General features: G+C 49.4%; 11 protein-coding genes and 1 non-coding gene across 12 annotated transcripts; 6 read left to right on the forward strand and 6 right to left on the reverse strand.

The window, feature by feature from the left end:
* Positions 1–25: 25 nt before the first annotated feature.
* On the reverse strand, positions 26–956 carry EURHEDRAFT_87197 (uncharacterized protein). Its single transcript, XM_040787676.1, has one exon. It carries the CDS (start codon positions 846–848, stop codon positions 120–122), a length of 729 nt encoding a protein of 242 aa, XP_040638055.1. The 5' UTR covers positions 849–956; the 3' UTR covers positions 26–119.
* On the forward strand, positions 884–3,136 carry EURHEDRAFT_457908 (RNA 5'-triphosphatase domain-containing protein; the record flags this gene model as incomplete). The annotated part of the gene is made up of 2 exons (XM_040784463.1): positions 884–1,322; positions 1,380–3,136. The coding sequence occupies 2 exons, from the start codon at positions 884–886 to the stop codon at positions 3,134–3,136; spliced, it is 2,196 nt and encodes a 731-aa protein (XP_040638056.1).
* A 423-nt stretch (positions 3,137–3,559) lies between these two features.
* Positions 3,560–4,469, forward strand: EURHEDRAFT_378252 (40S ribosomal protein eS19; the record flags this gene model as incomplete). Its single annotated transcript, XM_040779053.1, has 3 exons — positions 3,560–3,589; positions 3,992–4,116; positions 4,178–4,469. The coding sequence occupies 3 exons, from the start codon at positions 3,560–3,562 to the stop codon at positions 4,467–4,469; spliced, it is 447 nt and encodes a 148-aa protein (XP_040638057.1).
* A 211-nt stretch (positions 4,470–4,680) lies between these two features.
* On the reverse strand, positions 4,681–5,584 carry EURHEDRAFT_413175 (uncharacterized protein). Its single transcript, XM_040782103.1, has 4 exons — positions 5,499–5,584; positions 5,196–5,430; positions 4,906–5,129; positions 4,681–4,855 (listed from the first exon to the last, which is right to left on the reverse strand). Exons 2-4 carry the CDS (start codon positions 5,374–5,376, stop codon positions 4,826–4,828), a joined length of 435 nt encoding a protein of 144 aa, XP_040638058.1. The 5' UTR covers positions 5,377–5,430; positions 5,499–5,584; the 3' UTR covers positions 4,681–4,825.
* A 26-nt stretch (positions 5,585–5,610) lies between these two features.
* Positions 5,611–7,946, reverse strand: EURHEDRAFT_501911 (CAIB/BAIF family enzyme). The gene is made up of 4 exons (XM_040785771.1): positions 7,335–7,946; positions 6,981–7,279; positions 6,432–6,932; positions 5,611–6,383 (listed from the first exon to the last, which is right to left on the reverse strand). Exons 1-4 carry the CDS (start codon positions 7,696–7,698, stop codon positions 5,859–5,861), a joined length of 1,689 nt encoding a protein of 562 aa, XP_040638059.1. The 5' UTR covers positions 7,699–7,946; the 3' UTR covers positions 5,611–5,858.
* Positions 7,947–9,324: 1,378 nt separating this feature from the next.
* Positions 9,325–10,416, forward strand: EURHEDRAFT_403337 (uncharacterized protein; the record flags this gene model as incomplete). Its single annotated transcript, XM_040780210.1, has 1 exon — positions 9,325–10,416. One exon carries the CDS (start codon positions 9,325–9,327, stop codon positions 10,414–10,416), a length of 1,092 nt encoding a protein of 363 aa, XP_040638060.1.
* A 2,223-nt stretch (positions 10,417–12,639) lies between these two features.
* Positions 12,640–13,134, forward strand: EURHEDRAFT_457856 (uncharacterized protein; the record flags this gene model as incomplete). The annotated part of the gene is made up of 2 exons (XM_040784461.1): positions 12,640–12,831; positions 12,907–13,134. Coding segments are annotated over 2 exons (420 nt in total), but the record flags the coding sequence as incomplete, so codon positions are not given.
* Positions 13,135–15,600: 2,466 nt separating this feature from the next.
* EURHEDRAFT_413179 (uncharacterized protein) lies at positions 15,601–16,974 on the reverse strand. Its single transcript, XM_040782104.1, has one exon. It carries the CDS (start codon positions 16,662–16,664, stop codon positions 15,816–15,818), a length of 849 nt encoding a protein of 282 aa, XP_040638062.1. The 5' UTR covers positions 16,665–16,974; the 3' UTR covers positions 15,601–15,815.
* On the reverse strand, positions 16,872–18,447 carry EURHEDRAFT_413180 (putative mitochondrial ADP,ATP carrier protein (Ant); the record flags this gene model as incomplete). The annotated part of the gene is made up of 4 exons (XM_040782105.1): positions 16,872–17,235; positions 17,294–17,671; positions 17,730–18,186; positions 18,382–18,447. Coding segments are annotated over 3 exons (876 nt in total), but the record flags the coding sequence as incomplete, so codon positions are not given.
* Positions 18,448–20,107: 1,660 nt separating this feature from the next.
* Positions 20,108–21,981, reverse strand: EURHEDRAFT_457786 (KRI1 family protein; the record flags this gene model as incomplete). Its single annotated transcript, XM_040784455.1, has 2 exons — positions 20,108–21,744; positions 21,810–21,981. 2 exons carry the CDS (start codon positions 21,979–21,981, stop codon positions 20,108–20,110), a joined length of 1,809 nt encoding a protein of 602 aa, XP_040638064.1.
* Positions 21,982–22,242: 261 nt separating this feature from the next.
* On the forward strand, positions 22,243–27,057 carry EURHEDRAFT_413183 (putative transcription factor SipA3). Its single transcript, XM_040782106.1, has 5 exons — positions 22,243–22,486; positions 22,568–25,383; positions 25,435–25,521; positions 25,579–25,800; positions 25,860–27,057. Exons 1-5 carry the CDS (start codon positions 22,431–22,433, stop codon positions 26,828–26,830), a joined length of 4,152 nt encoding a protein of 1,383 aa, XP_040638065.1. The 5' UTR covers positions 22,243–22,430; the 3' UTR covers positions 26,831–27,057.
* A 98-nt stretch (positions 27,058–27,155) lies between these two features.
* On the forward strand, positions 27,156–27,243 carry EURHEDRAFT_t89. The gene has a single exon. It is a non-coding gene; the product is annotated as a tRNA-Asp (tRNA).
* Positions 27,244–27,486: the final 243 nt, after the last annotated feature.

Consider the following 27,486-nt stretch of genomic DNA (forward strand, 5'->3'; position numbering starts at 1 on the left):
ATCCGGTTTTGTAACGGTTGTGTTGGTGAGCTCAGGTCAGGTTCGTTGGAACTGGAGAAGGGAGAAATTTTCCCTGTCCTACTTTGCGCCGGCGACTGCTTGACCAGCGCATAACTATACTAGCTTTTATTATTATTGATCACACGCTGATGTCGTGTATCTCGTACCGCAGCGCCAGTTAAGAAACCGTCAAATAACCGAGTCTTCCTTCGTTGTGACTGACCTGTCGCGAATCCTACCAAAGACTCAACCACGGAATCGCAACGAGACACCGAACAACAAACCACTTCTTGCCTGCATCTATTTCTAAAGAGTACTGTACTATTCAGTGTCGACGTGCAGAGTGGAACTGTCAGACGAGATCCTCTCCAGCGACCGTCCAACGTGCCGATTCGGCCATTTTCATTGGCAGAAACGCCGTTCGGGGTAAACAAGTGATGCGCAAATAGTTGCATGTCCGGTTGCATAGCAGTGACTAGCTCACCATCTGTTGGTCGCTTCAATAATCCGCTTGATAGGCTTCCGTGTCCATAGGGGTTTGAACCCATTGACCTTCGGCCAAAGAGCGTCGTCGCTGGGCTCTCGTGGGTTAAATTCGGGCTTCCAGAACAAATTCCCACGGCGCTATTCCGATTGCTCAGGTATCCCTGTTGTGAGGAATTACCTTTCCTGAACTTTGGGTGACGTGGTGGATCCGGATCTCTGTTGGATAGGGAGTTGACCGACTGTCTGGTGTTGTGCGCTGTGTGCCGGGTGTTGTTGTTTGAGGAACGCATGATTCCTGTTAGAGGCCAAGGCCACTGTGCAAGGGAAGGGCGATCGCTGGAAACCTGGACCTGATTGATCATCCTCGCGAGATAACTTATTTTGCCTGTCCCCGGCCATGGGATCGACCGGCGCTCCTTCGTTGGTTCCTACCTCTTCCTCTTCCTCCTTGTCTCGTACTACTTTTACCTTTCCGTCAGATATCAAAGGTGTGTTGCGCATCTGGGATTCCGTCATCTCTTCTACCCTGGACCATTATCGCAATGGTACTGTGAACTGGAGCCAGGTTGTGTTTCTTACTACGTGCTTTGTTGCAATGGCGGGCTGTGGATTCTTGTCTTCTCTGCTGCGGCGCAGAGGCTCGCAGCAGCTCTCTGATGGACGTGGCAGGCACTTTGGTCACTCTGTTCGCAAGAATGACCGAAAGAGCTCCGCTGGAGCCATGTCCTCTTCTGACGAGGACGAATATGATAGCAATGCATCTTTGCGTCCTGGTACGGATGGTTCTCTTACTGAAAAAGATATGACGGCTCAGCACCGTGAACAATCGGTGGAAGGTCAGTCCTATCCCTTGTATTTGTCATTGCGCTGTGATCTAATACTAACGAAAACAGCCCTTACCACCGATCCAGGTCTTTTAAAGAAGTATTCTTCGTACCACTCATACTCAACATTTGTTGCGACGTATCCGTCCATCAGGACGTTCTTCTGTCAGCATCCGCAGATGAACAAATTGCCTACCAAACCATCACCAATTCCGTTGCTTGTGTTTGTGCACGGCCTGGGCGGGTCCCTGGCGCAATTCCATCACTTGCTCACAAGCTTGACGAACATTGCACCTTGCTTTGGAATTGACCTGCCGGGATGCGGTCTGTCGACATTTGAGCCAACCTCTTGGGATGCATACACTGTCGAGGCACTGGCGGAACTAATCGCTGCCGCCATTGAGCAACATCGTGATGTCGAAGCAGGCCAGGGAGTCGTGCTCGTGTCACACAGTCTGGGATGCTCTCTGTCAGCGTTGCTGGCTTCGTCTGCATCCCCCATTGGGGCTCAGCTCAAAGAGCATATCATTGGTACCATTTCCGTCTGCCCCCGCGCATCTCCGCCACCTCCTAAGGATACTACCATGTTCCGTCGACTCCTCTACATTCCAAACCCTATCTTTAACCTGTGGCGTACTTGGGATCGACGCGGTGGTCCTAACAGTGCCAGTGTTACTCGATTCGTTGGACCGGATGCCGATCCTGAAACTAGGGAACTACAGGTACGCTTTAACACGCAGAGCAAGACCGCTGTGTGGCGGCGCATGGCTTGGGGAACTCTCCCAACGGACTTTGAGGACGATAAGCCAATCGGTGGGATGCCAGGAGAGGAGATTTGGGCAGGAATACAATCTCCAGTTCTCCTCATTGCTGGCGAGTCTGACGCGGTTACCAAAGCGGCAGAGTTGAAGAAGATCCTTCAATTCTTTGGGGATATCAAACCAGACGAGACGATCGAACCTGATAGCAGCATTGTGCCCGATGCTACTAGGGTCCAGGATCAAATCCAGATCCACGTCGATGGTCAAGCGCACGAAGTTGAATACGGAGGTGAAAAGGAAACCGAGAAAGTCTCAGAGGACAGGCGGAAGCGCCCTGTCAAGACAGCAATCCTCCCATCCCCAGCCTCCCACGCCCTCCTCTACGACCGCGCAACTTACCGTACCGTCTCCGGAATCATCCAAGACTTTTTTGTCTCTCACATCGACCACCGTCTGAGCCTGGGCTGGCAGTTACACCATCTAAATACATCTGGTAAATGGGATGTCAAGAACGTCGCCAAATGGAAGAAAGTACCACCCGTCTCGCAACCTTTAGCAGATACCTTCGTCGCCCTTAAAATGCTCCGCGAAGTCGACGAGGAACACAACCCCGTCCGCTTCTCCGAAAAACACCGCGACAACATCTACGCCGTCATCGACATCTCCCACGAAAACCCAGTCTACAATCCAGCCTCCTTGGAGAAGGGCGGCATCCACTACCACAAACACCCAACAGTCTCCAAGATCCCGCCAACACCCGACGAGACGCGGGACTTCATTGCGCTGGTCGATCGCCTGCAGGCAGAGATCACGGACCTTGTCGAGAAACGGCCAAAGAGTGAGCGGAACTCACCTCGTCCTGTAGTCGGCGTGCATTGTCATTACGGTTTCAATCGGACTGGGTTCTTGATTGTTTGCTATTTAATTGAGAGACGCGGGTTTGGGGTTCAGGAGGCGATTGATGAGTTTGAAAGGAGAAGGGCGCCGGGGATTAGACATGGGCACTTCTTGGATATGTTGTTTGTGAGATATTGTGTTGGGTTGAAGAGGGCGCCTACTTTGTAGTAGTTCATGTCCATGTTCATGTTCACTTTATTTCGAGTGGTTAATTGGCAGGCGTTGGTGGTGTTTTAGATATGAGTTATGATAGAGTGTACCAATAGAGTATTATTCCCCGTAACCATTTTCAGTATTTTCCAGCAGTAAAATACGTTAACTATTAGGGCCTTTAATAAGTTCTCCGAGATCCATACTTGTACATACCTTCGGGAATTGGTGCCCCAGGCAACTAGGGTAAGTCTAACCCAAATAGGCTAAGCGAAAAAGCCCGCCCACACAGAGCGAACCCGGCCGCCCTTTTCGCGCAACCGAGAAAACACGAAACGCACCTTTTGAGGTTTTCGACCAACCCGCCCTCCGACGACGACCATCCCTCCGGCTTTAACCTCTTCAACTTTCTCCCCAGGTTCAACAAAGTCGCCTGCAAAAATGGGTGGTGTCACCGTTCGCGATGTGGAAGTAAGTCGTGTCGTTACTCCGGTTTTGTCTCCGGTCTGGTCTGGTGGTCTGGTCTGGTGATCTGGTCTGGTCATCTTGAAGAATGGGAAGAATGATCGAGCGATGAACGAGTGAATATGGAATAGGGGGGTTGAGATTCTACGAGAACAAGGAGGAATTGAAAGCGACTGCAATCCGACTGGGATCGTCGGATACCGGCCATCGATATCTGCAATTCGGCACTGAGGATTTATGTCAAGAGGAGGGATGTGGAGGAACAATATCAAAATATATGGGCTTCGTGAATTCAACGATCGGAACGTTTTCATTTTTCAAGAGGACCAGACCACGACTTGGACAACGGGCATTGGACAATTATATGAAAGGTGAAGGGCGCATGCTGACGGATTTTCTCTCCAACAGGCGCGGAAGTTCATCTCTGCCTACTCTGCATTCTTGAAGCGTCAGGGAAAGCTCCCCATCCCCGGATGGGTTGACACTGTCAAGACCTCTGCCTCGAACGAGCTCCCTCCCCAGGACGCCGACTGGTACGATACCATATAACCAAAGCAAACAAAAAATCGCAACGCCACCTAACAAAAATGATAGGTACTACGTCCGCGCCGCTGCCGTTGCCCGTCACATCTACCTCCGCAAGACCATCGGTGTCAACCGCCTCCGCAAGGTCCACGGCTCGACCAAGAACCGCGGCAACCGCCCCGCCCACCACGTCGACGCCTCGGGTTCCGTCGACCGTAAGGTCCTGCAGTCCCTCGAAAAGATTGGTGTCCTTGAGCACGACGAGGACAAGGGTGGCCGCCGCATCACCGAGAGCGGCCAGCGGGATCTGGACCGTATTGCCAAGACCACCGTTGACGAGGAGGAGGAGGATGACGAGTAAAGAAAGAAAGGAAAGCAAAATACGAATTTTTATAAAAAGTTGCATATTCCTTACTTCCTTGCCATCTTTTTTCTCTTCTTGATGTGTTTCCTTATGTCCTTTACCTTCCGTTCCGTCATAATATCCTGGGAGAAATGAAATAAATGGATGGGTGCTTGGGTTGAGCGATCCTCGAATTTCATCTATGGCTTATGGAGGAAGAGTCTCCGCATCTTTAGAACTTGGAGACCTGGGCATTGATCAATAGTGTTTCAGGCTTCTTCCAATCAATGTACGGAAGTACGATTCATGATTGTACGTCTATCCACAAGTAGTCAACTATCTACATTGTACACCATACCCCCAAGTAACCTCCACTATTTCTTCCCCGACTGCGCCGAAGGATCCTGTGTTCTCAGTTAGCACCGCAACCATAGTCTTACGAGGACCAACGTACCAAATAAACCTGATAAAACCTCATCCTCACCTCTTCCCCATCAATCGCAAAAGCAACCCTCCCCGCCCATGGCACCTCAACCTCATTCTCCGCATCCGCCCGCAGCACATACCTCACCGTCCCATACAACATAACCTCATCCTCGCCCCCGAAAAACACTTTCGTAGGCGAGTGTTTCCGCGAAGCAACATGTGTCCAGAGGCCGTGGCGGAGCGTCCTAATTTCTGTACCGGATTGCGTTAGCTAGCCCCAACCATAACTATAGGGAAGAGATGGCAAGTGGAGAGTACCATCACGTCCGACGGCCTTCTTAGAGCCCATGATTAGAGTTGCATCGTCGGTGAAGGAGGAAACATATTTGTCGTGGGCGGACTCGGTGTCGCTGGTTTGGTAGAAGGTGGAGAGGAAAGAGAGGATGGGGGAGGTTGTTGAGGGGGAGACAGAGGGGTTGGTGGTTATTTCGTAGGACATTTTGTTTTCTTCCGTCTCTTTTTGTAGACCTTTTTGGGTTGGAGATGTGAAGGTCTGTATAGAGATGTGGTTAGTTACTGGTTAATTGCCGTCAATTAGAGCTAACATGGGCTTGGACTTACCTTTTGTGCTGAGGTAATGTCTATGAGATTGCGAATTGAAAATATATGGATAAGTTACTTGTATATGTACTCTGGCTCAGTACTCGTGTTTCTATCCTTGATGATATAATGAGGGGCTTCCGATAGGATGGTTCGCTTCCGATCGTGTTTCGGCTCAACGGTTCTATAGATTCCGACGACGATACAGAGTATGACTAGGTGGCAGAGAACTTAAAGTTAAACAGTAATAGTGTGAAAGATTGTGGAAGATAAATGCGAGAAGTAGACGGTGCATTCATCTATCACGTCACGAATACATGCCTAGATGCGACGCATAGATGCTGCTACTAGAGGTTTAAGTCCACACCCGAATCATCGGAATCAACACCTATAATCCCCCTCCTCCCTCATAAAATCCCCCCAACTCGCCCGATCCACACCGTTCGGACGGCTCCCCCGCTCAAACACATTCTCAACCCCCTCAATCTCCGCCACAGGCTTCACAACTTCGATATCCGCCTTATACGCCTCCGAGTGCCACTTCTCTGTAAGCACCTCGGGCTCATACAAATGCGGGAATCGCTGCTGCATGATCTTCAGCACAGTCGAGGAAATGCGGTCGACGCTGTCACAGTGGCGCAGGGCGAAGAACTCGGGTGGTTGGGACGCGCGCATGGACTCTTGGATGGAGGCGGAGTATTGGCCTACGGCGAAGAGGAGGAGGTCGTAGTGCATGAGAGAGGCTTTGCCGTGGTACGAGCCGCCGGTTGCAGCGCGGTGATAGAGGCCGGTTAGGGCTGCGATTGCGCCCATACAGCCCGTGCCGTAGTCGGAGATGGGGAAGGGGGGGACTGCGGGGGTGGAGTGGCCCATGAATTGGCCTTGGGCCCAAGCGATGCCGGTGACCTGTTTTGTTAACATAATTCAGATCGATTTCTTTGATTAGAGGCTTACACAGTCAGCAATCTGCTGCCAGCCTGGCCGGCCGGCCCATTCACCCTCGTAGCCAAAGCAGTTCTCATTCACATACACAACACCCTTGCCGCGCTTTTCAGCCAAAGCGGCAAGAGCATTCGGGCCATAGCCTAATTTTTCCAGAGCTCCAGGACGGTATCCGTCAACGACAACGTCAACGTCTGCGACTAGTTCTTCGAATTGGCGTCGTCCTTCTTCCGTCTTCAAATCGAGATCAGCTGCATGCTTGCCCATGTTTCCGTCGACCTGGAAGAACGGCACATCCGAGAGATTGGGGCTTGTGATCTTCAAGACATCGGCGCCGTACTCGCTCAGAATCCGGGTGACAGTCGGACCGGCAATGATACGGCAGAGTTCCAAGACTTTGATCCCTTCCAAAACCTTCTTGCTTCCGAGACGGCTGGCGGGGAACGGTGTTGGAGGAATGTCGCCCTGCAAGCGCGACACCTTCCAGAAGGGCTCCTGCATGTTGGCTTGGCCCTATGCTCGTTAGTATCTCCAGCCATATCTGACACTGGGATGACCTACATGAGGGGTCTTGACAAAGTCCTCGTGCTTGAACGCCGTCACACCAGCCTGTCTCCTCTCCCGATTCATGTTCTCCAACTCTGCAGCCCCATATTTCTGCACATGGCTCTCGATCACCTTGATAACCTCTTCGTAGTCTGTCAAATCCGGACGGTGACCCTCCAAGCCAATCATATTCAATGTCGTCGTAGCTTCCAGCGAGCCGTGAATATGGAAAAATTCACCGGGGTTCTTGGTACGATAAAGATTCGCAGACATGCGGCGGTATCCATTCGACTGCGCGGCCAAGAGATCCGTGTCTATCCAGTCAGCAGCAATCCCATTCCATCTGCACAACTGCACAGCTGCACATACCCTTCAACCTAGCTTTAACAGCAGGATCCAACTTGGACAACCCATCCAACTTGGCCATATACGCCTGGCAACCAAACGCCGTAGCCTTCTCCAAACTAATCTTGATATCCCGCGACGACGTGCCATACCGCAAATCGGCTAGGGCTGCGGCTACGGCACCTTCGATACCTTTCAATGCAGCCAAGGTTTCAGTCTCTTTGAAGGGAATTGGGTAGTAAATTTGGTCGTGGGAAGAGTAGAACGAGACTTTGTCCCGGTTCTCAACGACTTGTAGAGGCAAACTGAAGCGTTCGGACTGGTCGCATAGCAGGGAGAAGATCCGACCCGCCTCGCGGATGGGGGAGTATGTTTCTGAATTGGCCATTGTTACTTGTCACTTTTCTTCCTTTGTATAACTTTTAAAGAAAAGGAAGAAGCTGGAGCGGAATATATATGTGGGAGAAGTTCAACACCCGGAGCCCTTGTCGGATCGGGTGGATGTCCTCGGGCCATTGAAAGGGTTGCCATTTAGGGAACGCAGAGGCAAATTGCATCCACTAAAGCCACGAAACGAGCAAAAAGAACCCCGCAAAAACGCGAGAAACAGAAAAAGATCCGATGAAGAAGTTGACGGGCCGGGGGAGCTTCGGAAGCGATAAGATCGGATGTACACATTATACTCACGTGAAGATAAGTAAACAAAATCACGTGGCTAATTTATATGATCACGTGTTGATAGGAGCGTTATTGATAAAGAGTGTAACGTGACTATCATTTAGATCTACAGAAACTCGACATGATACGGAAAGCTCCGTTGGGATTGGATACACCGTGATGCAGCTGTAAGTCATCTCGTGGGATGCTCGGTAAATGCAACCCTGGCAGGAGTTGCGGAGTGAGTTCGTGCTCTGGCCTCTAGATTTTACTTGTAGACAGTGACTACAAAGTATATTCAGCTATATCAAGTTAAAACTTCCTTGAAGAGGGCCGTGACGTCAGCCGTCAACTGGCAGCCAGTGATTGAGGGCATGTGTTTCGGGAGGCCAACACGTGCTGTCATAGGGTTCTTGCCCTGCCCACACAAACACGATAGTACAGGATAGTTTTGTGAGAAGAGGAGACATCCCTTATTTTATTATATATATATACGGATAGGAATAGATAGATAGATATATATATATATATATATATATATCTATACATTTATATACAAATATGATACTCATCCTCTACACACATAGTATGTAGATTGTACATCCGGAGTAGGAGTATGCACTCCGGTACAGACCCAACCGGGACCACCCGGCGAGTCTCCACGACGCCAATCACGGGGCCCACGCGCCGCGACGGTTGGCTGGGGAAAGATAGTGTAGAGTTGTATTTTAGATAACAAGACTTGTAGGGAATCAAGAAATAACGCGCACAGAAACTCGATATCAAGCGAGCTGAACACTTATAAAAAGCACCATAACCCGCGGGGGGAATGTACTCACCGCGCTAAACTAGATTGGGTCTGCAACATTCCTGTGCCTGAGCAACTACAAGTGTTCTTTCGGACTCCTTTTCATCTGATCTATTCCCTTTCTTTTCTCTCTATTTCACTATATCCTTGCACCTCTCTATACTCTCTAACTCTCTATATCCTCTATAATCCTCTATAATACAAAGAATTTTGTCTGTACTCCGAACAGTACTCCCACGCCTCCAAAGTCCTCATCTGACCTCCCGCGTCGCATACCCCCGTCAGCTTCGCCTCGGCTGATTAAATCGCTCCTCCTCATTTCGCTCGCCAGTGTTACGTGAGTCAATTCGTGCTTGGTCCTCTATTCTCGCGCCTTCTCTTCTTTTCTCCTCTTTTCTTCTTTATTTTATGCTTCAAACATCCTCGAAGCTGCCTTGTTGACATATCGCCTCCCCCTTTGTTCTATACGGTGCTGACTCAACCCTCAACCAAAAGAAACCCCAGGTCTAGCCACCACCACTTCTCTTCAATACAACTCTCGCACACATTATGTCTCGCCCAACTGGTCCCTCTAGCATCGCCATGGCTCTTGCTGGCAAGACCGCTTCTGTCGATATCCCTAAACCTCGCTCGGGCTTCACCGCTGCTCGCGATACCGCTCACTCTGCCATGCTGCCGACTCCTCCCAACTCCATCTCTCCTACCCTACGTCCTCACGTCTCCTTTGGCCACAAGCAGTCCGCCAATCTCGCGGGTACTTCGCCCTTGGCCACATCCCACCCCGATTCCGATCTCGACCTGGGAGATGCTGGAGACGACAGCACAGGTGCTATCACACCGGGCATGTTGGCCAAACACTACTTGCCTGAGATTATGCTGCACCAGGGGCCCTTGGCGATCCGTCATGTCATGGGCTACCTGACTACATCCATCCCGGGTTTCTCCAGGATTCCTTCTGCGAAGGCCCGCAGACTGGTGGTGGCCGCTCTCGAGGGCCGTGGCTCTGAGCAAGGAGGCGGTTCGGATGGTAATGTCGTTTTTGAAAAGGTGGGATGGGGTCGCTGGGATGCACGGCGTCGAGGCCAGCCATCCCGCCACAACCAACACCTCGAATCATCGCCGCCCTCCAGTCTCCCCAACTCCTTCCACCAACGTGGCGTCCAGATTCCCTCCCGGAGAGAGGACTGGAGCCCCTACGGAACCAGTGCTGCTGGCGATTCCGCCGTGTTCTCGTACTCGGAGACAGTGGACTTCGGTCGGCACAGGGATGACAGCATGCTCGAAGACGAGGCGGACAAGATGTCCCTCGATGGAGACGATCGTGAATATGCCTCCTCGTCCGAGGCTCCGGACGATGAGATCCCAGACGGCGACTGGGGTGAGGAGGACGTGACGGATGAAGAAGACTGGGCGCAAATCGGCGCCGACGCTCTCCGTGCGCGCTCACTGAACACCAGCGGTGGATTTCTTGATGCGAAGCAGCAGCCGCGTGGCGGTGGCCCTGCTCCCTCCGCCCTGGCCAAATCGCTCCCCAACAGCATTCCTATCCAGCAACTTGGATTCACCCTACCGGAGGGTGTCGTTGGCGATTGTGAGGAGCGTGCTGCCGTGGAAGCACTTTTACGACTTGGCTCTATGTAAATTCGATACGATCATGTTGGCGGGAGTTGGTTTTGTTTGATTTTTTAGGACGCTAGCATACATATTCAAGAGCAGGGATCGAATGGATCGACCGCTAGCACGGATTGCATTGGGATTGGACGGATGGCGTTTGGTTTGGTTTGGTTTGGGAAACGGGATATGATGCGCCCTTAAGAGGTTTTCAGAGCTTCAGCAGATCATTTGGCTTACTGCCAGTACTTATTGCATTTTACCAGATTTGGTATATCTCTTTTGATGTACATTTGAAAATGTCATCTCATGACTGGATATAGTTATACATACAGCATTTAATACCCATAATCTACATACGTACTTGATTTTCTAGACAGCTCGAAGGCTTTCCCCTTCCCTGTTAGGGCTCACCCCTCGCCGCTTTTTACTCACTGCGCAGACCTGAGCACGCCCTGAGCGGCCTGAGCTGATCACTGAGTAGGGGCCGAGCAGAGGGGTGAGTAGCCTGACTAAGGTAGCCTCAATAAAATGCACCACGCTAGGGGTCTACCTGTCTCTACTTTTCATTATAACACTCTTGACCGTCACCCCTGGGGACTGTGCTTTTAGCTCTCAAAAACAGGAGCAGCCATATTAGGGCCCAGGTCAGGGCTCTTAGGAGTCTGAACAATCCCAGGAGCAGGAAAGGCCGTGCGGAAAATACTAAGTGCACAGAACCAATTGTTATAAAGGCTTACTGCTTAGGATGACAACAGTAAATGATCTCTGAGAGGGTGGCCTCGAGCACGCTGGATGAGAGTACCGCTGCTAGCTCTCAGGACGATGGATTATCACCTTCTCGTGGAGTCCGGTGTTAGTACTTGTCTTTTGACGAGGAACTTAAGATGAATCACCCAGTCGCTATGGTTGTATGGGCACGTTGAATTGGTCCCCCGACGCGTCCGCGCCCTCCCGACCACACGCACGAAATGGGCAATGACAACAAGGACTAGCTAAGGTTCCTGCCTCCCTTATCCCGCTACGAATGTTGCACGCCATGACACGCTGGCACCCTACTGCCATATAACGGGGGATACAACCTGTGTATCCCCGACGGGGCGCGTCACTGACGCGCCCATCCTGTGTTGATTCTAGGCCATGAGACAAGAAGACAGCTGGGATTCCCCTTGGCTACTACTGCTACTACTACCACTGTAATCCGATGTGGAAGAAGCGGGATCTCTCGGATCGTAGCTCAGAGGGGAATTCGGGAGCAGATTATTGTGGACCAGCGAAGCCTACATGGAGAGGATTAGTTTGAACAAAAAGGTAACTATATTGCCTAAGTACAGAGTAAATGAGTAATTTGTATAGAAGAGTTCCTCGCCGCCCGCGCAGCTCGGTATCTGATTACATCATTGCGTCTTAGCAGCCTACCACCAAGCAATCAACGCACTAATATCACATGCTCATATTGCTTGGCAACGGCGGCGGCGGTAGTATATTCCTTAGCTAAGTCTTCCTTACCATCCATATCTAATGATCATCTCTCATCTCACTACGTTCTATTCCTTGCAAATTTCTTTCTCAGCTTACGTCAAATAGTCCTGGATGGAAAACTGACACATATTACTTGCCTCTGTGTAACAAAGCCGCCAGCAATATTTCTTATATTGTTGTTTGCCAGGCAGGTGCATTTCTAGTTCTTATTAGGCAGGTGCACTCCTAGTTCTTATCTTCCAATGGCTACCGCCATCACCAGCTGGGTGCTCAACCCAATCTAATCTTTGACAACGTCTTGGCCCCGTACTCGCAAGTTATGGTGCGCTTTATCCGGTGATCTTCAGAGGTCATTTTTTATAGAGTGTTGCAGACCAAGATGATATCGACACTCTCAGGAAGAAGATTTGGGACCGTTTACCAGCAGGATTTGAAGATACTCTAACTGACTACAGTGAGCTCAAGCTCTACAGGCCCGTTGTGCAACTCAATTATGAAGAGGAATTTAGGATTGATGATGGTGGATTCCTACTTCCACGCCGAATGATTACATTTAATCCACTCTTCCCAGAAAGCAAGGACCCAGGTGTGGATATTGTTGTTGTGAGCAGAGATACCATTACACGGAAATGGAAGCGCTCTGAATCACAAAGTGGTGAGATTCATACCTAATGATCTTTTCATGCTTATAGTTAGCATTTGCACATTACAGCGGGTATACCTCGGACACAGCCCATTGCGGAGGATCCACGTCTATGTCCTCGAAAGCGTACAGTGTCAGAACTTGCGGCCATTTTGGATGAAGTGAACATAGTCCATGTGCATGGAACACCAGCCAGTGGGAAAACATATCTCTCTGAACTTCTGAGGGACCACTATTGCAAAGAGGGAAGAAAAGCATTCTTGATCACAGAATGGGAAAAACTGAATCCCAAGAATCCTTGGGGCAGTCTTATCAAGCTTGTTGAGAATTCAAATGAACAACTAGAAGATGCCCCTACCACTAGTTTCACTACAAATTCATCGCAATCAAAACAGGATCCCTTTTGGGTTTTGACATCAAACACTGTGATTCTCGTAGATGAGGCACAGATGACCTACAATGATGCTGTTCTCTGGAACACAATCCTCAAAAAAAAGAGTCGTCTTTTCTTAGTTATAATTTTCGACTATGTCTTTTTTGCTCTTATAGCAGTCCAGAAGCAGGCCCAGATCAAACATTCTTCACTCCAGTCAGGCTTTCTAACCAACAATGCATCTCATTGACACCACAAAGCCGGCAAGGCTCCCCATCTATTGGTTTTAGTTTGATAAAGAAGAGTTCAAGGACGTTGTTTCACGGCCAATCCCACTTGAATATCAAAAAAAGTTCACTTTTGATGAAGGTGCCCCGGACTACATATTTGCATTATCAAATGGCCATCCAGGAGCAGTCGAATCCATACTTAACATACTTTTCCAGGTACGTACCAAATATGATTTCAAATAATTTTGGGATTCTTTGGACATCCCCATAGTGGGGCATGTTGAGAAGCTTTATCAGAACCAAGAAGCTAACAGGTTCAGGCCTATCGCCATGACATCAAGCATGGAAATATCAGGACTTTGACAGAAGATCATGTCATCTGGTTCCTGGAGGACACTGCCACAGTCTTTCAAAAACTAAGCATGCAGCCAGTTCATCGCTCTTTCCCTCGTATAGAGAGATGGACAAATGGAATTTCGAACATATTGAACACAATCACAGAGACAGGAAGTGTTCCATCTGATCTCAATGATGCAGACATCAGGTTTGTTTATCAGAAAGGTTGGATTCACAGGGCAGCTCTGAATAGTGGTGATATTGCAGTTCTACCATCGCGCTGTTACAGATCCCTAATGCACTAATCTCACGTGATTATGCGGGGAGTCAAGGCAGAATCATTGGACCATAAGCTCTGGTAATAATGCAGGAAGGACAGGGATCAGAGATGGTAGTTAACGAGCGCATTACGTGATCAACTACCATATACCATGGCTTGACATTGGTAGATGGTATACAAGCGGAGGATATAAGGACACTCATTCATGTGTGTAGTTTAGTTCTTCGCAATCAATCTAGTTAATCAAGCATTGGTTACCTTCTAGTTTCTGACTCGTCCGCACTTGACCAACAACCCAGCATACGTGCTTGGTTGGCCTTGTTTCTCTATTTGTTACCTTTACCGTTTCTACTTGTTGATTATCTTACGGAGCCTGGAGGGGGCGATATACCTTTTGACGTGATATACAGAGGATCTGGATGGTCATTGAGCATACGATTACTTGGAAAACACTTAGGGTAAGTGTCCTGTCTCGAAATACAACTAACTAGAACCCTAGGTACGATACGAGAGAAGCCAGGTTGTGACACTTTTATTATGGTATTTTTGTTAGCTGTAACCAACTTCTTGGCTATCAAGTAATCAAATGAATTCACCTGGTTCCCTTCGTCTTGCAGCTCTTGTCCCATGTCTTCTTCATTTCATTCCTCTCCAGGGCCGATATTCTCGTCTTATGACTACCTAGTTTAGATTGAAAGTATTATCTCGTTTTATCTACTAGACTGAGACCGTGACAATAAGGGCACAAGTGGAAATAGAAAGCAAAAATTGTATTCATGTCTTTTCAATCTCTTGTGAATCTCAGCTAGACTGCGGCAAATCCGCAAATTTGCGGATGTGGATGGCGAAATAGCATCCGCGTCTGCGGATTTGCTGCAGTCTAGTCGAGAGTTTCGACCCATTTGCGAATTTTGGCGATATCTACCTGTAAGTTGACGCGGCAAATTCGCAAACGCGGATGCCATTTTGCCATCCGCATCTGCAAATTTGCGGATTTGCCGCAGTCTAATCTCAGCCTAGCTCACAGGATAATCGGCTGTGTTTCTGGTAGCGCTGAGCAAGCTCCGTGGACCCAGATTGATCCCAGAAGCGGACTGAGACTTCACCCGAAATTAATCTAGATAATTTGACAGGAGACAAAGACATGACCACAACTGACCATCAGATTGATGATGCCAGCGCTTGGGCTGGGGGTTTTGCACCGAGTGTGAGTGGCCGCAGAGTATCGCACTCCTCTAGAGTGTCTAAACTAGTCGCGCGAGCGCCAAGAGTTCATACCCTGAGTGTATGCTTCGCTTAGAATTCACCACTCAAGATTCAGCTAGTCTCCATCAACTTTCTACCTGTGTATCATCTTGTATGGCAGATTGGACTACCTGGGCAGTTTTGAGGGCTGTCGAACTACCCGCGTAATATAAAGGGGGAGTAAGTAGCTCGGAGGCCACGTGACTGCTCACTGAGCAGGCCCTAAGTACCCTCATTAAAACGGCGGCGTCCAAAGGAAAGTCACGGTCGCTCTAGAAAAACAGGTACGTATAGGTGCATATATAAATATCTCACCTACTCACATTTCGTTACGCATGACGTTACGCATTATTGTCGATGGAATGTTTGTATTCTCCGGTGGCAAAAGTTGCATGCTTCCCTTTCGTCCTAGAATTTAGGATCCATTATATCAGGGCTAAAGGGGTAATTAGGCATATCTGAGTTTATTCCGTTGTCTGGTGTGACGGTTTTCTTTCATGGGTGCGTACAGCGTACGATCGTCTCCACTGTACCCCGTATATCATACTACTGCATAGAGAAGAGTGATGCTTGTGCCATTTGATGTACAGGGGTTGGTCTAATAGGATCATTCAAAACATGCAGATTGACGTTCCAGAAAGGACTGTTTCTCATTGAGCAATTGCATTAATATTATATTAGTACAGCCAATGTCCCATAGTACTAGTACCACTGTTTATACAGAACCAAGCGAACGCCAGTAGCTCAGCAATACATATACAATCTCATAAACCATACCCATCCGTAATCCATAATCCTTATCTGTGTCCCCCTCATCCCATTTTATAAACCCAGAGAAACCTATTGATCCCCATCATGAGCCTCATTAATCCTCCTCCACACCTCCGCCTCAACCTGCACTAGCTTCTCCCCCGCAGTCTGCACCCACCCTTTCGCCAAATCCAGGAATCCCTTTTCACTGGTGTCCAACTCGTCTTGCATTATGTTATTGTTCGGTATGGAGTAGGGAGATTGGTATGAGTTTGAAGGGTGTCGAGGGTAGACAGTGTTGTAGGGTGTTGTTGTTGAATTTGGGGTTTGTTGGTACTGCAGATACTGTTGCTGTTGAGCAGCATAACCATACCCATAGCCACAGGTCTGCGTAGGAGACTGGATACCCGGGTTAATGTTTGGGTCTGCAGTCGCAGCAGGCGCGCCCTCAGCAACGCCACCCTGCGCAACAACCTCTCCAGCCTTCGGTGGCGGGGGAATGCCCTGTTCTTGTCCATTCTGTCCTTGGTCCCGCGCCTGTGTCTGTCCATATCCGGACCCCTGTGCCGGCACGCCAGCAATAGGAACTGCCCCAGGCTGCGGCGGCGGAGGCGAAGAGCTTGTCGTCGTAGCTGGTGTCGGGTTCGTTGTCTCGGACGGCGTGTAGACGTACGTTGAACGTTCTGGTTCTTGAATTTCTGGTTGTGCCTGTGACTCTGGCTGCCCTGTTGCAGCTTCCGTTGCGGCTGGTAGGGAGGACATGCTGACTGATTGAGCGGCGCTGTGTATGGGGGAGTAGGATGGGGCGGTTGAGGTTGTGGTTGCGGGGACCGTTGGGGGGAGCTGTTGCTCTGGGTTTTGGGCGTCGTCCTGCTTTGAAGATGGAGTTGCTGTGGCTTCAGGTGCACCACCGCTTTCTGGTGTGTAGACAAGCGTCATCGTTAAGAGCTGAATGCTTGGAGACAAGGAGATGAAGCTCGAGGTGACACGACGTCATCGCAGAGCTTTACACGTGACTACAAACTCACTAATCACACCAATCATACTACGCCTGGTGAAAACTCTTCGGCCAAGGACAAGTTAAACCCCAGACTTTAATTAATTCCATACTGAGAAAAATACAGATTCAGAAAGAAAAAGAAAATTGCTTGCAGACAGTAGTAAAGTACAACGGGTACAAGAGAAAATGTCACATGGCTCTATGATCAAGACCCCGAAAGCGCCCTTGATCGATATTTCTATCAAGACCTCCACACAACATTCAGCACCTAGCAGTTACGCCAGACGCCATTTTTACACACCCTTCCCCAGCAACGATTAGAACTTAATCAATCGTCTATTTGTACTTCTTTCCGAAGAGGAGGAGCTGGGCTTGGTCGTAGATGGACAGGACACCAGCACCAGCGACACCACGGAGGATGTTAGCACCAGCACCCTTGAAGAGAGACTTGGTACCCTCCTTGGCGATAATCTGGCGGGCGGCATCCATGGAAGAGGAGTACTTGACGGCCTGTATCAAGGTAGGTTAGAGATTGATTGACCAACAGGATTATATGATTGATACATACCTCACCAGAGGTCATCATCATACGACGACGGATGGTGTCAAGAGGGTACGAGGCAACACCGGCACCGGTAGTGACAGACCAGCCGAGCAAGAACGAAGCAAGGAAGTTACCCTCAAGAGGACCGACGAGAACAACAGGCTTGATGGAGTCGTACATGCCGAAGTAGAGACCACGGTAGACGATGATTCCAAGAACAGAGGGACCGAAACCACGGTAGAGACCGGCAATACCGTCAGAGGCGAGTGTCTTCTTGTAGACGTCAACGAGACCGTTGAACTGACGGTCACCACCGCCCTTGGCGGACTTGGCGTCGTTGGCAAGACGGGTACGGGCGTAGTCGAGAGAGTAGACGAAGAGGAGCGAAGTGGCACCAGCAGCCTGGGTCAGGGTTAGCTTAATCGTTCAAATACCAGTAAACAGGGTCAGGAAAACATACACCACCGGAGGCAAGGTTACCCATCATCCACTTGCCGTAACCGTCACGCTCACGCTTGTAGGCGAACATCGACTTGAAGGTGTCGCGGAAAGCGAAGTTCAGAGCCTGGGTGGGGAAGTAACGGACGACGTTGGCGGTGTTACCTCTCCAGAGGGAGACGACACCCTCGGAGGCGGCGGTACGCTTGAAGCAGTCACCGATACCGGCGTACTTGCGGTCAAGACGGCCAGCCTTAAGCATCTCATCCTGGTTCTGGATGAGGAGCTTGATACGCTCAATGGGGGCAGCAGCAGTCTTCGAGACGGCAGCGGAGACACCACCCACTAGGCAACAGTTAGTATCAATTCAGTATGTTTCGATCGACGATTCTCCAAAATTAAATCGATTGGTTGAATTATATCGATCGATTGTTGGTGGAATTTCAATGGAACGTACTCAGGAAGTCAACGACGAAACCCTGTGAAAATCTTGTTAGTGCATCGTTCGAAGCGTTAAGAACGCTAACTATAACTAGCCAATTCCTATTCTTCAACCCCAGATAGATCCAATGGCCTCTACAGACCGTTAAGACGCTGTAGAGAGCCCCGTCTTACCCGGGATGGTACGAACAGAAACCGACCAGCTCAGCAGCAGGGATACAAGAGCAACTTACGGGCATGCCCAAGACGGACTTGTCGCCCTGGTTAACCTCACCCTTCTTGTCGGCCATGATGACGGAAGTGATGGAAGGAAATGAAGAAAAAGAGGGGAGATGGAGAGTTGAAGGTCAAGACAAGAGACACTTCAAAAGGGGATGGGAGGAGAGAAAAAAAAGAAAGAGGGAAAAGAAATAGCGAGCGAAGGGCTCTTGTAAGCGGGAAGAAGCGAGCGGAGCCACACTACACCTAATAAGGCTTAGTGCGAGAACAAAACAGAGGGAGAAAATTTCGATTCCGGCGCTAGTGCTGGCCCGGGCAACGCAGCCGATATCTCCCGATGTACAGTATCATGTATCAACATGTGTATCAATTGTATCAAACAACAGTTCTCTGTACAGAGTAGTTTAAAAAAGGGTTTGAGGATTCACTCGGACGATTCATGGACTAATTAATCCTTCTCATATTAACCAAAAATGCACTCCAGTGTTCTTGTTTTACTGGGCTGTCACCCGGTAAAGCCTCTCCGCCCGCCCACCGATTGCGCGCCCACACCGGGGGGTTATCCCATTGTTCCCTCCGAGCGTCCGGTAGCTAGACCTTTGGATCGCTGAACACCATGGATCATGAACATTGGATACGATAATTCTTTTATTTCAATTGACCATACAAAATCTTGTTTACAGGGTAAGTTCCCTCACTGATCTCTCCAAGAGGAAATGCCGGATTTCGCCATACCGACAGCCTCCGGTCATGCGTGTCACGGGACTTCGGATCTTGATGCCGAGTCCATGTGCTTGGAGGGGTATGGAGTACTGCAGAACGCCTTACTACTTGTATCAGAGAAAGCCCTGATAGATGTGTATCAATTTTGGAACAATGCCGTGCCAATGCTTGATTTACTGCATTAAGAAAGCACAATAGCTACAGTAGGGGACCCTGGGTACCTGTATAAGGGGTGTGTCTCTCCACTCCCTGATACAGACAGCCAAAAGCCAAATGTGCGCGACATGCACCTACTCATGCATTCGTACAGAAACTCTCGGCCAGAATCTTTTGATGTGTTGATTTTGGATCAAGGATTCTCTCCCCTTCTTTTCTTTCCTGTCTTTCCAAGTAAAATCCTGTCGTGAAAGGTTTGCGTTGCCACTTCCGTACACTCCGCCTGTCCGATTGCAGTGCTCGCCACGCTCCATTCTCTTGTCAAGAGGTAAAAGGGCTAACATAATATTACCCGTACTCCATTCTAAATATCAAAGGCATTGTTTCTAAGCGGACAATCTCTGCTACTCTGTACTGTAGCATTGTACTGTCCACGTCAGGGCCATTGTAGTATGCGGTATATCCGGCTGTACGGAGAAATCCATAATTACCGCATTCGGTTGCATCGCAATGAATTCTAAGTCAATATCGCATCTATCTCGTACAAACAATAAAGGTTGTTTAAATAGCGCTACAAATGCTGTTATCTATATTTTACTATATTGCACGCGCCACCTGTCAATGGATATGTTTCCGATAGTCCAAAGATCTGCCCCGGATTCTAGCAGCGCACGGATAGCAAGGCTTTCAACGGCGCGTGCCAAGTTTTCAGCCGTACAGATAAGGGCAAGATATTGTCAATTCGAGATGGAACTTTTCGTAGAACAGTACAGCTATAGAACAAGCTCGTATGTAGTTGAAAAGTACATCAGGCTTTAATTTATGAACGATCAGAGGTATAAATGTACAAAACACGCCAAATCAGTTCTTGGTCCTTCTTCTCTTCTTCTTCCTGCCACCATCACGAATATCCACATCGCCGCCCTCTTGCTCTTCCTTGGGTGCATCCTTCTCGCCGCCAAATGTAAACTCCGGGCCCTCTTCGTTACCAAAGGTATCCTTCCGCCATTGTCTAACTCGGGCCTTCTTGCCCAGCTTCTTGCGATCTTTCTGTTTCTTCTCTTCCTCGCGGAACGATGCCAGCTTCTTCAACCCCGCGAACTTGTTAAGATGAGTATCATCGGCCATGAGGATGTCCCGAGCGCTAAGACCAAAACTCTGCGGCGATGTTTCACGGTAACGGAAACGGGTTGCGTTCTTCTTGGTCGCACCAGGGAGAAGGTTGATATCCAGGTCCAGGTTGCGGTCTGCGGCCTCTTCAATGCGCATTCGGTCTTTACGAGCTTCGCGCTTCTGGTCACGCTTCTCTTGGGCTTTGCTCTTCTTGCTTGATGATCCCTCTCCATCAGCGGCGTCATCCATCTCAGTGTCAGATCCTTCCATGCTGGGTTTCGGGTTCTCTGCATCAAAGTCGGGAACGATATCTGTGATGTCGATATCATCGTCCCATGTGGGCTTCTTGGGCTTTTTCTTCTTGTCTGCGCTCTCCTCGTCGCTCCCGGCTCCTTCTTCTTCGGCGTAGTAGTCTTCACCAAAGCGCCTCTGCATCTCTTGTTCCCAGTTCTTGCCATCCCAGGCATCGTCCAGGAACTGAGCCCAATCTTCATCCGTGAACCGAGACGCGCGGATACCAGCGACTTCCTTGATTTGATTTACCTTCTCTTGGAGCTGGTCGACTTTGAGCTTGCGTAGACGATTCTTCTCGGTTTCGCGCTGCTTCTTCTCCTCCTCCTTCCTTAAGCGCTCTGCTTCTCTGAGTTTCTTGCGGCCACTCTTTTCTTCTCTGCGAACAGACTGCTGATTCGTAGCATCACGAGCATGGGTAGCGATCCTCTCATTGGCCTTGTTCGGATCCTCGAAACGGAAGTTGTACGCTTCTTCAAATTTTTCTGCCCGTTCTTCCTCTTCTTCATCCTCAGACTCGAATGGGTGAAGCTCCCTGTTGTTGGGGATCCATGCCCTGGATGACATGAAATTCGACAAAAAGTTCTCCGGGTCCCTGTCCGCATTCTCCAAATCCAGCTTGACCTCAGACTTTGGTGCAGGCTCAGGAGCAGACTTGGGAATAAGGAAGTTATCTTCATCGCCATCTGCTGCAGCATGCATCTCCTTGACTACCGCGTTTTTCAAATCCTCTTGTTCTTGGGCGTAAGTCTTAGGCGGTTGAGGTGCATCGTTATCCTCTGCTAAGGCCGCACCGCTCAGGTAGTTCTCCCGGTGGTAATCGCGCAGTGTCATAGGCTTTTCCTGCTTCTTCGAGGTCTTTGGCTGAGCATCGTCATTTTGAGAATAGAAAGTAACGTTCGAATCGTACACCCGAGGGTCTTTGGAACGAATCGCGTTCAGGGTTGCGTCAATTTCGGCATCGAGGGCTTCGGTAGCGAGTTCTGCGTTGTCGTCTTCGTCTTCGTCATCCGATGAGTCCTCTGATGACCCATAATCTTCATCACGATCGTGACGTTTTCCAAGAGAAGAGGTTTTGCCGAATTTTGATTCCACTGCAACAGCAAATGTCAGCCCGTTTCTCAATGGATGCACGTAAATTATGAACAAATTCACATACACTTCTGCATTTCCTCTCTCTTCTTGTTATGCTCAAAGCGACGCGCATACTCCTCATTGACCTTGAAAGAGTCTGCATCAGACTGCTTGCCAATGGGAACTCCGCCGGAGTCGTCGCCGGAGTCGCTGTCGTCGTCGAGCAGCTTGCGCGCTTTTTTCGATGGAGGCTCCATGCTCTTTTTTTTTTTTTTTGTCTTTTGGTAGAAACGCGGTTCCGCGATAATAAATCAATGAATTACAACAGAAGATTTCGTCTTCGACAATTCTAGATTAATTGCACCGGAAACGAAAAAATTGACCATCTAGTGCCGTTCATGGCAGAAAAAAAAAAACCTCGATACCTCACCGCCCTATATTCACCGCCTGATAAACCAGGCAGCAAACCGAGTCACTGACGTCGCGGAAGATCAGCGGCGTGTTCAGTATTGCCCTCAGAAGCGCCGGTGGAGGATCCAAGCTCCCTAAGCCATGATAACTGCCAGCCCCTAACTCCCCTTTCGGATTTTATTGTTGTATTTTACTCGAGCATTATACTGTACATTCCATTGGTAACTCGCTTGTTCATTTTTGACCGTCAATCTTTCCCATTCGTATCAAGTGCATGGCCGCAGACATACACTAGATGTCGACTCAGCCGCAAGCTCCATTGCCCCAAATCGGGAAGCTGGTCAGCGTGGTGTAAGTTCAGGGGAAAGAACAAATTGCGACCTTTCTTCCAGGAACTTCCAAGGATCATTGCTTATTGTTTTTGTCTATTAGTCCCGTTGGGCTCAAGGAGGCTGCTCTCGACTCCCCGACCTTCCGAGCGACTACCCTACACTTTTCGGACCAGATCGAGTTTCTCGAACGATGGCTCGATGGCTACGCGAAATCTGCCTCGAGGCTCACCTCTGAGCTTGCGACCCTTGAGAGTACAGTGGGAAGCTTTCTCTCCTTCTCTACAAACCCCCTTGCCGTGTCCGAAGCCGTTCTCGACCATGATTATACTCTGCTGTCGATGAGGAGGAGTGGTGACGGCTCCAGAGATCTTTGGAATGGATTGGTCAGCAGTACTAGAAAGCTGGAAATGCTTGTCGCAGAACCGATCAGGGTGTTTATCCAGGAAGACTTGAGGAGCTTTAAGGAATCTCGTCGGATACTCGAGCAGACGCAAAAACAGTACGATTATCTCTACTCCAGATATTCATCGCATAACAAGTCGAAGGAGCCCTCGGCCATACGTGAAGATGCTTTTCAGCTCCATGAGGCCCGCAAAGCGTATCTGAAGGCGTCAATGGACTTTTCCGTACGAGCTCCGCAAGTGCGAAACGCTCTCGACAGACTACTAGTTCGGGTTTCATTCGACCAATGGCGGGAGTTCAAAACCATGCATAACAACAATGGCGCAAACTTTGGAAAATGGGGCCAGGAGATGGATCGCATAAAGGGCTGGATACATGAGATGGAAGGAAGCGAGAAACTGTCTCGCCGGGAGCTACTATCCGCCAGAGATCAGATTGAGGAGACCGCAGAGACTGCATTCAGGCCATCTCGCGAGCTGGAAGACTACTCCATATCGACGATCCCATATCTTGGTTCCCGCCCTTTGTCGGGAGAGAATATGACCGCTGAAGCTAAACCGGAGAAGCAGGGGTGGGTTAACCTCCGGACACTTACAGGCAAGCCTACCCGGACTACCTGGGTCAAGCGCTGGGTCTTCTTGAAGAATGGAATCTTCGGTTGTCTGGTGCAAGGCTCCCGGACTGGTGGTGTGGAGGAAAGCGAAAGAATAGGCGTCTTGCTTTGCAACGTTCGACCGGCTTTTCAGGAGGAACGAAGGTTCTGTTTCGAGGTTAAGACCAAGAACAACAGCATCATGTTGCAGGCGGAGACACAGAAGGAGCTTATGGAATGGATCTCTTCTTTTGAGGCTGCTAAGCGGAAGGCCCTGGAGCACCCAGCAAGTACTGACCTTTCGGTCTCTGGCAAGATGACAGTCCAAGATCCAGCTTTTTCGATCTCACAGCCCCCTGCTCCCGAGTTCTCTGCAGATCCGTCTGAATCGCTCACCCCCAACGGTGATGAACCAGGCTCGTCTGATCGTGGGATTCTTTCTCTGCCTGAGCGTGAGCCATCTGCTTTTAGAGCCAGCACTGAAATTGGGAGCAGGCGGTCTACTGGACCTGATTCGGAGAATTCGCCGCGAGAACATACATCCCGGCTTATCCAGAAATTGGACCTCCATCGCAAATCAAACAACGCTGCGCAGTCGTCTAGTCCTCTTCCCTCTGTTGGAGGTGGCATAGCGAGCCTCATCACTGCCAGTCATAATGCTATTCCTTCCATGCCAATCGGTGTACCAGATAGCGATTCGGCTAGGGGGCGTAGTCTGTCCAATCGCAGTCTATCCAATCGCAACGCACCTTACACAACTCTTGCGCCTTTCACCTTGGCAAACCCGCCTGCTCCTACAAGCATGAGCAAGGCTGCCGTGATAGTAAGTAATGAAAGGGGAATTGGCCTGGGACAATCAGATAGCACTGGGGGAATGCCTAGTGGGATGATGGCGAATTTATGGGGCAGCTCCAACTGGGGTTTTGTGAACAGATTTGAGCACGAGCGCCTAGGTCAATTGAATGGTACGGCGTCTGACCAGCCACCGCCTACACCGATGAGCGATTCTTCCAAGCATACTGGCGCAGACGCGGATACCCCAACAGCTACGAAGCCGAAATCTGGGCCTGGACATAGACAAACCCTAAGCCTTGACGGGAGTTCACCGACCGTTGTAAAGCCGGTTGCTTCGTTTGAACATCCCAGTTTCTACCCCCTGCAGCTGAGGATACAGGATGCTCAGTTCCGATTGTTCTTCCCTAATGTGAAGCGAGAAGAGCCTTTGGTTCTGGTTATCAGAGCCACGTGGAGTCCAAATGACCAGCAGGAGTTCCCTGGAAGAGCATACGTGACAAGCCGAAATATATACTTCTACAGCAACTATTTCGGGCTGGTATTGACTACCAGCATTGCTTTGGATACGATCAAAGAGGTGACTGCTGCCTCGGGAAGAGATTGCGACTTCTTGTTCCTTCATTTTGTCCCTCCCATAGGGACTGACACTCCTGGTCGGGGTACTGTCAAGACGTTCCTTGAGCCACTAAGACTTCTCCAAAGGCGGCTCAATTTCTTGATACAGGATTCGATAGCTGTCGAGCCGTTGGGATTGGAGGATATTCTCAAGACTCTGACGAAGATGGAGTCGGACGGGCCGGCACGGGACCCTAGCTCGGATAGCTGGGAAGATATGGCTGGCGCAGAAAAGGCCATTGATGGATCTATCGACCATAAACCCAGACAGGAATTTCGGGCTCCGATATTTATCGAGAAAGACCTGGGAATAAGCCCACCGAAGGCTGGCAACGGTAGGGATGTGGCGAAAGTCAGACTACCGACCCAACCTGTGAACTATGTGCCTCAAGGCAACCTTGCGCTTGCGGCTGAGAGGACCTTTAATATCAGCGCTAAAGCGTTGTTCCATATCCTCTTTGGTGACAATAGTGGCGTTTGGCAGCTGCTTCTACATGAAAGACAGGCTCGAGGTGAGTTCCACTGGCGTGATTGAAATGAGTCCCGGCTAATTAGGCTTGAAGATATCAAACAAGGGCCGTGGGTTAGCAATGAATCGCGTCACCTACGACGGCAATTGACTTTCCAAATAGAAACGGCAGGCTTGATTGGTATGTCTCCTCTTGAAAATCCATTGGGACCATTCCAGCTAACCATCTTGTTGTTAGGGCGGACGGAAGGAATAGAAATTTCTGATTATCAGATTATTGATGTGCTCAATGACCATCTGTGTTACGTCGTCACTGACAAGCGGACTCCCTGGCACCTACCATTCAAACGCTCGTTTAGGCTAGTCAGCAAAGTTGTGATTACCTTTGTCTCTAAATCGAAGAGCAAACTTGCTATCTACACCAAGGTCGAGTGGTTGTGGAGACCTTATGGCTTGCAAGGTGAGTCTTTTTTTTTTTTTGTATGTTTACTTGGACTGAATCGTTGCTAATGATCCCAGGTATCATCAATAATCAAGCAATTGGCGATCTCGAGCAAGATGCCTTGGATCTTGTTGATCTTGTCAACGAGCAAGTGCGAAAACTTGGCGCCCATGGTCGCACGAAGAAGGCTATTTCGGTATTCGGTCACGTAGGTCGCCAGAACCAGGCGTCTCAATTGCCACCCAATGGATCCAATATGAATGTGGAGCCCCGCAAACCGCGACAGCAGAGGAGCCTAGTTCAACTTTTGTTTGAAATGCTCACTTCCTTTGGGGAAACTGCGATTTCGTCGGTGTTCATGTCGATTTTCGCCTTTTTGTGCTGGACGTGGAAGACTGCAAATGCGAACAAAGTTGTATTGCTCCTTTTGCTGTCAAGTGTATTCTTCAATATGCTTTATTCGTCACAATTTGCTTATGAGTGGAGGTATGAGAAGAATGCAGGTAACTTCATGGCTCGTCTAGGGGTTCACCCGGACAATGTCATGACCAAAGCGGTCTATTTGAGAGACATCGATGAATTAATCGCCAACTCGACAATTGGACAAAGTCCTGACAACGTTAGCGATTGCTTCTTCACATTCCACGAGCAACTGATGCGCGACCAAGCCACCCCGCTCTCTCTTGGAGCAACAGGCCCCAGAGACGCCGTGACCAAGAGCGCAACGAAACGAATCCAGCAGACGCGTGAGCGCCTCGCCACATACCGGCACAATCTCCTCGTGGCTCTTCGCGTGGTGAACAGTATCGAACGAGAAGTCATTCAGAGCGAATGGGAGCGTTGGCTACGGCAGGAGATCCGACGCTGTGGCCAGGTTGAGGTTCTCCTTGGCAAAGATAATGGGGACGATGAGGCCGAGGTGCAAATGGACACCGTGTTTGCCGAGTTGACAGACGACGTTGAGCAGTGGTATGGTAGATACTGCACCAGCTGCCAGAAAGAACAGGATTTTATTGAATTGAGTGGCCGTAGTTATGGGAGTGCATAGACATGACAACTCCCTTGGACCCCCCTTGTACATAATAAGGTTGGTTTCTGGGTTGATTTTATATATATATTTTGGTTCCTTTTCTGCAGTTTTTGGAAACGATACCCTGTTGTGGTTTTTCCTGCGGGAAATCATTCCGTTTTACTCTTGACTATCCTCCCAATGTACATTATTATGTCAATTGCCCGGTCAATCGAATGATACAATATGAATATTACGAAAGCTGCATATTCGGAGACTAATTAACTAAATAAGTGAGTAAAGATGTCGTATAAAACTGAAATAATTTAATAGAACATAAAATCAAACTCATTTCAATAACAAGTCCTCGATGGTCTAGTGGTCATGATTTCCGCTTGTCAGCTTAACAACTGCAAGCGCGGGAGACCTGGGTTCGATTCCCAGTCGGGGAGTTTCTTTTTGCTTTTTTTTTTTTCACACTTGTCCAAATTTTTATCTATCCCTCTGGAGATTACATTCGTTATTCATACGTGCTATTCTACTTGCGTGTGATACGATGCTAATACTCAGGCCACTCCGGATCTACTTGTCTTCTCCAGGCATGCAGTCCACCCTGTATATCACCAATGAATCTCTGCCCTCCACGGTCCAATCCAAGTTCTTTAAGCCTCTTCACGGCAACCTGCGAATCATTC

Source organism: Aspergillus ruber, assembly GCF_000600275.1.
Source record: "Aspergillus ruber CBS 135680 unplaced genomic scaffold scaffold00016, whole genome shotgun sequence".
In the NCBI taxonomy this organism is placed as follows: Eukaryota; Fungi; Ascomycota; class Eurotiomycetes; order Eurotiales; family Aspergillaceae; genus Aspergillus; species Aspergillus ruber.